General features: G+C 36.8%; 1 protein-coding gene across 2 annotated transcripts in view; it reads left to right on the top strand.

The window, feature by feature from the left end:
* The window catches only part of naprt (nicotinate phosphoribosyltransferase), a 39,584-nt gene extending 33,653 nt beyond the window's left edge, over window positions 1–5,931 (top strand). For both annotated transcript variants that reach the window (XM_079831258.1, XM_079831257.1), the window contains exons 11-13: window positions 1,182–1,339; window positions 5,501–5,608; window positions 5,679–5,931. In XM_079831258.1, the coding sequence (XP_079687384.1) occupies window positions 1,182–1,339; window positions 5,501–5,608; window positions 5,679–5,765 (353 nt within the window). In that variant the 3' untranslated portion in view covers window positions 5,766–5,931. The remainder of the gene's footprint in view (window positions 1–1,181; window positions 1,340–5,500; window positions 5,609–5,678) is intronic.
* The last annotated feature ends 1,999 nt before the right edge of the window (window positions 5,932–7,930 follow it).

The raw sequence follows: 7,930 nt of genomic DNA on the forward strand, positions 1-7,930 counted from the left end.
ACAGTGTGTAGAGCTTCAGGGAATGGGTTTCCATGGCCGAGCAGCTCATCCAAGCCTTACATCACCAAGTGTGGGATGCAGTGGGGTAAAGCGTGCCGCCACTGGACTCTAGAGCAATGAGACGTGTTCTCTGGACCAATCACGCTTCTCTGTCTGACAATCCCATGGACGAGTCTGGCGGTTGCCAGGAGAACGGGACTCGCCTGACTGCATTGTGCCAAGTGTAAAGTTTGGTGGAGGGGGGATTATGGGCCAAGTAGGGATGTCACGGTACCAAAATTCCAGTAGTCAGTACCAATACCATAAAAATGGTACGGTACTCTGTACCAATTTCGGTACCACAGCTAAATGTTTTTTTGTACTATTTAAAAAATATATATTAAATGTATTAAGTTTATTATTTATGATAATCATTATAAGTAAATAAAACAAACATTTAAAGGCTGTATGCTGTTTAAAAGTAAACATAGTTTATTAAAAAAAAATCTAGGCATAATCATTATTATTAGTAGAGTTAGGTTTAAACAACTACATTATCGCCTGACAAAGTCTTAAAACTACATTGTCACACATTAACAGTAGATTAACAAAAAAAGACGTGTAAACACAGCCCATGTCAGCCATTTCTCAACGAGACGAGCTGCTGGCGGAAGCCCCGCCCATTACGCGAATTCGCGTCTGTTGTGCAGTGAATGTCACGCGCGAATGAAGCGAGTGAACTCAAAATGTTCAAGCGTCCACCTTTGCGCGAATAGCGTGATTTATTCGCCACATTAATGCTTCAGCAAGACATTTTGGACAATTTCATGCTCCCAACTTTGCGGGAACAGTTTGGGGACGGCCCCTTCCTGTCCCAGCATGACTGACCTCGACCCGATAGATCACCTTTGGGATGAATTAGAGCGGAGACTGAGAGCCAGGCCTTCTCGTCCAACATCACAAATGCGCTTCTAGAAGAACGGCCATAAACACACTCCTAAACCTTGAGGAAAGCCTTCCCAGAAGAGCTGAAGCTGTTAGAGCTATATAGTGTATGTGTGTGTATTTGTATCTATGACTGGAATTGTATTCATTTTAAACAGATTTTGCCAAAACTATTAATTTCTTAACGTGATAAAATTGGCTGCACCTTTAACCAGCTCCACATTTGCCAGAACTTAAAATGGATCTCTGTTCTGTAGCTCATCCACAGATGGATCTGGTGTGTCTCTCAGAGGAACCGGCCCCTAAAGCAGGCGTCTCCCTGAACTGCTTTCCTCTAGGACTGGACAAAACCCCTCAGTCCATCACACCTGCTCAAGTAACCCGTCTACGATTGGATGTCTTCTCCCGTGGGCAGGTAAAGGCTGCCAATATCAGCGCTTCATTTAAACCCAAAAATGAAAATTGTGTCATTAATGACTGACCCTCATGTCGTTCGACACCCGTCAGACCTCCGTTCATCTTCAGACACAAATTAAGATATTTTAGTGTAAATCTGATGCTCTGAAAGGCCTCCATTGACACAATTCACTCTCAAGACCCATAAAAGGCACTAAAGACGTCGTTACAAAGTCCATCTCACTACAGTGGTTCTACAATAACTTTATGAATCGGCGAGAATAGTTTTTGTGCGCAAAAAACCCCTAAATAACGACTTACATAGTGATGACGATTTCAAAACACGGCCTCATGAAACTTCGAAGCGTTATGAATCATTGAGTCGAATCATGATTCGGATCGTGTGCCAAACCGCTGAATCGACTCACTGATTCATAACGCTTCGAAGCTTCATGATGGCGTGTTTTGAAATCGTCATCACTATAGAAGTCGTTGTTTAGGGGTTTTTGCGCACAAAAACTATTCTCGCCGATTCATAAAGTTATTGTAGAGCCACTGTAGTGAGATGGACTTTGTAACGACGTCTTTAGTGTCTTTTAAGGGTCTTGAGAGTGTAAAGTGTGCCAATGGAGGCCTTTCAGAGCATCAGATTTACACTAAAATATCTTCATTTGTGTCTGAAGATGAACGGAGGTCTGACGGGTGTCGAACGACATGAGGGGAAGTAATTAATGACAAAATGTTAAATTTTAGGTGAACTAACCCTTTAAGAACTTGAAGGGGACAGAGTTTACTTCCTGTCTCTATGAAGCCCCTCCTTCTGAAAAGCACACTGTGCTCTGATTGGTCGGCTGGAGCAGTGTGTTGTGATTGGTCGAGCGTGTTTGGGAAATGTCCCGCCCCTTACCATAACCGTCAGTTTCAACACACTACTAACTCAACCAGGCCCCGCCCCTTTATTCTGTGTATGAATTATTTAAATGAGGAATATTAGATTTACATATTTAGCACACGTTTAACACATTGCTAGCATGTTTTAGCGTTTGTTGATCAAATGTTTCTAACGTTAGCTAAATTTGATCATGTTGCTAACATGAATTAACACAAAGCTAGCATGTTTTAACATGTTGCTAGCACAGATTAGTACATACCATGTTTTAACATTTTGCAAACGAATAAGCACATTGCTAACATGTTTTAGCATGTTGCTAGGTTTGAATTAGCAAAGTGCTAGCAAATTTCTAGCATTAATTAGCACATTACTACCATGATTTATCATGATTCTAACATTTCAAACTTGAAATAGCACGTTGTTAGCATGATTTAACATGTTGCTAACATGTTTCTAACATGAATAAGCACATTGCTTTAACACATGGCTAACATGTTGTTAGCATGCTTTATTACATTGCTAGCATGTTTTTAGCACGTTGATAAAATGTTTCTAACGTGATTTAACATGTTAGCTAAATTTTATGATGTTGCTAACATGAATTAACACAAAGCTAGCATGTTTTAACGTGTTGCTAGCAGAGATTAGTACATACCATGTTTTAACATTTTGCAAATGAATAAGGACATTGCTAACATGTTTTAGCATGTTGCTAGGTTGAATTAGCTAAGTGCTAGCAAATTTCTAGCATGATTCTAACGTTTCAAACTTGAAATAGCACGTTGTTAGCATGATTTAACATGTTGCTAACATGTTTCTAACATAATTAAGTACATTGCTTTAACACATGGCTAACATGTTGTTAGCATGCTTTATCACATTGCTAGCATGTTTTTAGCACGTTGATAAAATGTTTCTAACGTGATATAACATGCTAGCTAAATTTTATCATGTTGCTAACATGAATTAACACAAAGCTAGCATGTTTTAACGTGTTGCTAGCAGAGATTAGTACATACCATGTTTTAACATTTTGCAAATGAATAAGGACATTGCTAACATGTTTTAGCATGTTGCTAGGTTGAATTAGCTAAGTGCTAGCAAATTTCTAGCATGAATTAGCACATTGCTACCAAGTTTTAACATGATTTAACATTTCTGACATGAATTAGCACATTGCTACCAAGTTAACATGATTTAACATTTCTGACATGAATTAGCACATTGCTACCAAGTTTTAACATGATTTAGCATGTTTCTAACATTTCTGACATGAATTAGCACATTGCTACCGAGTTTTAACATGATTTAGCATGTTTCTAACATTTCTGACATGAATTAGCACATTGCTACCGAGTTTTAACATGATTTAGCATGTTTCTAACATTTCTGACATGAATTAGCACATTGCTACCGAGTTTTAACATGATTTAGCATGTTTCTAACATTTCTGACATGAATTAGCACATTGCTACCGAGTTTTAACATGATTTAGCATGTTTCTAACATTTCTGACATGAATTAGCACATTGCTACCGAGTTTTAACTTGATTTAGCATGTTTCTAACATTTCTGACATGAATTAGCACATTGCTACCGAGTTTTAACATGATTTAGCATGTTTCTAACATTTCTGACATGAATTAGCACATTGCTACCGAGTTTTAACATGATTTAGCATGTTTCTAACATTTCTGACATGAATTAGCACATTGCTACCGAGTTTTAACATGATTTAGCATGTTTCTAACATTTCTGACATGAATTAGCACATTGCTACCGAGTTTTAACATGATTTAGCATGTTTCTAATATTTCTGACATGAATTAGCACATTGCTACCGAGTTTTAACTTGATTTAGCATGTTTCTAACATTTCTGACATGAATTAGCACATTGCTACCGAGTTTTAACTTGATTTATCACGTTTCTAACATTTCTGACATGAATTAGCACATTGCTACCGAGTTTTAACATGATTCAGCATGTTTCTAACATTTCTGACATGAATTAGCACATTGCTACCGAGTTTTAACTTGATTCAGCATGTTTCTAACATTTCTGACATGAATTAGCACATTGCTACCGAGTTTTAACATGATTTAGCATGTTTCTAACATTTCTGACATGAATTAGCACATTGCTACCAAGTTTTAACATGATTTAGCATGTTTCTAACATTTCTGACATGAATTAGCACATTGCTACCGAGTTTTAACATGATTTAGCATGTTTCTAACATTTCTGACATGAATTAGCACATTGCTACCGAGTTTTAACTTGATTTAGCATGTTTCTAACATTTCTGACATGAATTAGCGCATTGCTACCGAGTTTTAACTTGATTTAGCATATTTCTAACATTTCTGACATGAATTAGCACATTGCTACCGAGTTTTAACATGATTTAGCATGTTTCTAACATTTCTGACATGAATTAGCACATTGCTACCGAGTTTTAACATGATTTAGCATGTTTCTAACATTTCTGACATGAATTAGCACATTGCTACCAAGTTTTAACATGATTTAGCATGTTTCTAACATTTCTGACATGAATTAGCACATTGCTACCAAGTTTTAACATGATTTAGCATGTTTCTAACATTTCTGACATGAATTAGCACATTGCTACCAAGTTTTAACATGATTTAGCATGTTTCTAACATTTCTGACATGAATTAGCACATTGCTACCAAGTTTTAACATGATTTAGCATGTTTCTAACATTTCTGACATGAATTAGCACATTGCTACCGAGTTTTAACATGATTTAGCATGTTTCTAACATTTCTGACATGAATTAGCACATTGCTACCGAGTTTTAACTTGATTTATCACGTTTCTAACATTTCTGACATGAATTAGCACATTGCTACCGAGTTTTAACATGATTTATCACGTTTCTAACATTTCTGACATGAATTAGCACATTGCTACCGAGTTTTAACATGATTTAGCATGTTTCTAACATTTCTGACATGAATTAGCACATTGCTACCAAGTTTTAACTTGATTTAGCATGTTTCTAACATTTCTGACATGAATTAGCACATTGCTACCAAGTTTTAACATGATTTAGCATGTTTCTAACATTTCTGACATGATTTAGCACATTGCTACCAAGTTTTAACATGATTTAGCATGTTTCTAACTTTTCTGACATGAATTAGCACATTGCTACCAAGTTTTAACATGATTTAGCATGTTTCTAACATTTCTGACATGAATTAGCACATTGCTACCAAGTTTTAACATGATTTAGCATGACGTGTGTTCGTGTGCACAGATCACATTCCCCCTCAACAGTGCGTCTGAGAGTCGTGAGCGCGCACAGATTTCCCTGCAAACGCTGAATCCGCTCCACAAGAGACTACAGGAGCCGCAACATTACACCGTGAGTTCACTGTGATAAACACGGCATCTGAGAGTGTGTGAGACATTTACTGACAAACATTTTCTTAAAGGTGGCTTTATCAGAGCGGCTGCACTCCCTGGTCTCTGATATCAAGAAAGGAAACAGCAAAGGCAGCAACTTCCTGCTGTCCAACTGAGACCCGGAGCCCAGTGTCTAATGCTCAGGATGGTCCAATGGAATAACACTTTTGTTTTTTTTTAATATGGAATTGTTGCATTTTATGACTAATAAAACATGTGATTAATGAAAATGATTATTTACTGTTAATTTTACTATGTAATAAAGTTATGTATAAAAGTGAACTGATTCATGACTATACTTGTGCAACAGTTGGGTTTTTGAAGAAAAAACATTTTCTTTATAGGGAAATGGATTTTTAATAATAACTTTTAACCTCTTAAACTCTGCAGACCCTGTACAGTATCGTCATGTATATACTTTAAATATTAAATGTCTGTGGAGGAGCTCTGACCTCATATGTGGTATCATTTGAAAGCTTAGAGCCTCTACTTTCTGGAGATTTGCATCTTTTGTTTTACACAAAGTAACTTAATTACTCTGGGACCATTTCCGCCGGGATTTGGCCGACCCAAATTGAAACGCTTCCCATACCCACATACAGGTCTCTAAATACACAATACTGGTGTCATTTTACAGGAAACCCTTTGAAGATTCATAAACCGCTGCTAAAAGTGATAAACATGTAAGTGTATGTTGTCTGAGCTGTAATAACCCCCCCAAAAAAGAGACGCTTTTTGATTTTTTTATGGTTATAATTCATTGTTGAAAGTGTGTAACTAAGGCCCTGTGTGCTCTAGCACCCTGCAGACAGTTAGGGCTGTTTCCAGCATATGTCAGCAAACACAGGAAAAAATTATTTCCTCCCTTCAATGTTCCTCCCTACATTTCTAGCATGTTTTAGCATTTTGATTAAATGTTTCTAACGTGATTTAACATGTTAGCTAAATTTTATCACGTTGCTAACAAGAATTAACACAAAGCTAGCATATTTTAACATGTTGCTAGCTGAGATTAGTACATACCATGTTTTAACATTTTGCAAACGAATGAGCACATTGCTAACATGTTTTAGCATGTTGCTAAGTTGAATTAGCAAAGTGCTAACACATTTCTAGCATGAATTAGCCCATTGCTACCTAAGTTTTAACATGATTTAGCATTTTTCTAACATGAATTAACACGTTGATAACATGGTTTAACATTTCTAACATGAATAAGCACATTGCTTTAACACATGGCTAGCATGTAGTTAGCATGCTTAATCACATTGCTAGCATGTTTCTAGTATTAATTAGCACATTGCTACCATGTTTTAACATGTTCCTAACATATTTCAAACATGAAATAACACGTTGCTAGCATTATTTAACATGTTGCTAACATGTTTCTAACATGCATAAGCACATTGCTTTAACACATGGCTAGCATGTTGTTAGCATGCTTTATCACATTGCTAACATGTTTTAGCGTGTTGTTAAGGTTAATTAGCAAATTGCTAGCATGTTTCTAGCATGAATTAGCACATTGGTACCATGTTTTAACATGATTTAACACTGTGTTAACACATTTTAGAATGTTTAACATGTTCGTAACATGAAGCATGAAGCTAGCATGCTAAAAGTGAAACCGCTGCTAAAAGTGATAAACATGTAAGTGTATGTTGTCTGAGCTGTAATAACCCCCCCCCCCCCCCAAAAGAGCCGCTTTTACATTTTTTATGGTTATAAATTCATTTTTTAAAGTGTGTAACTCAGGCCCTGTGTGCTCTAGCACCCTGCAGACAGTTTGGGCTGTTTCCAGCATATGTCAGCAAACACAGGCAAAATCATTTCCTCCCTTCATATCCATTTTAATAAATCTTGCATACATGATCCAGACAATATTATTTTATCCATTATTTTCTGTAATCTAGTGGAAACAGCCCAAACTGTCTGCAGGGTGCTAGAACACACAGGGCCTGACTTTCAAAACTGAATTTATAACCAAAAAATCAAAAAGCGCCTCTTTTTTTGTGGGGGTATTAATCCCAAAAATGGTCCCAGAGCTTAATGTTAAAGGGGTGGTTGATTATGATTTCATATTTTTAACTTTAGTAAGTGTGTAGTGTTGCTGTTTGAGCATGAACAACATCTGCAAAGTTACAACGCTCAAAGTTCAAAACAAAGGGAGATATTTCATTTTAAAGAAATCGCTTTTTAAGGACTACAACAAACAGCATGTAGGGACTACACAAGCTTCCTCCCGTGTTTGTGACACCACTAACCCGGATATTTACATAAA

Source organism: Gobio gobio (assembly GCF_949357685.1).
Source record: "Gobio gobio genome assembly, chromosome: 12".
In the NCBI taxonomy this organism is placed as follows: Eukaryota; Metazoa; Chordata; class Actinopteri; order Cypriniformes; family Gobionidae; genus Gobio; species Gobio gobio.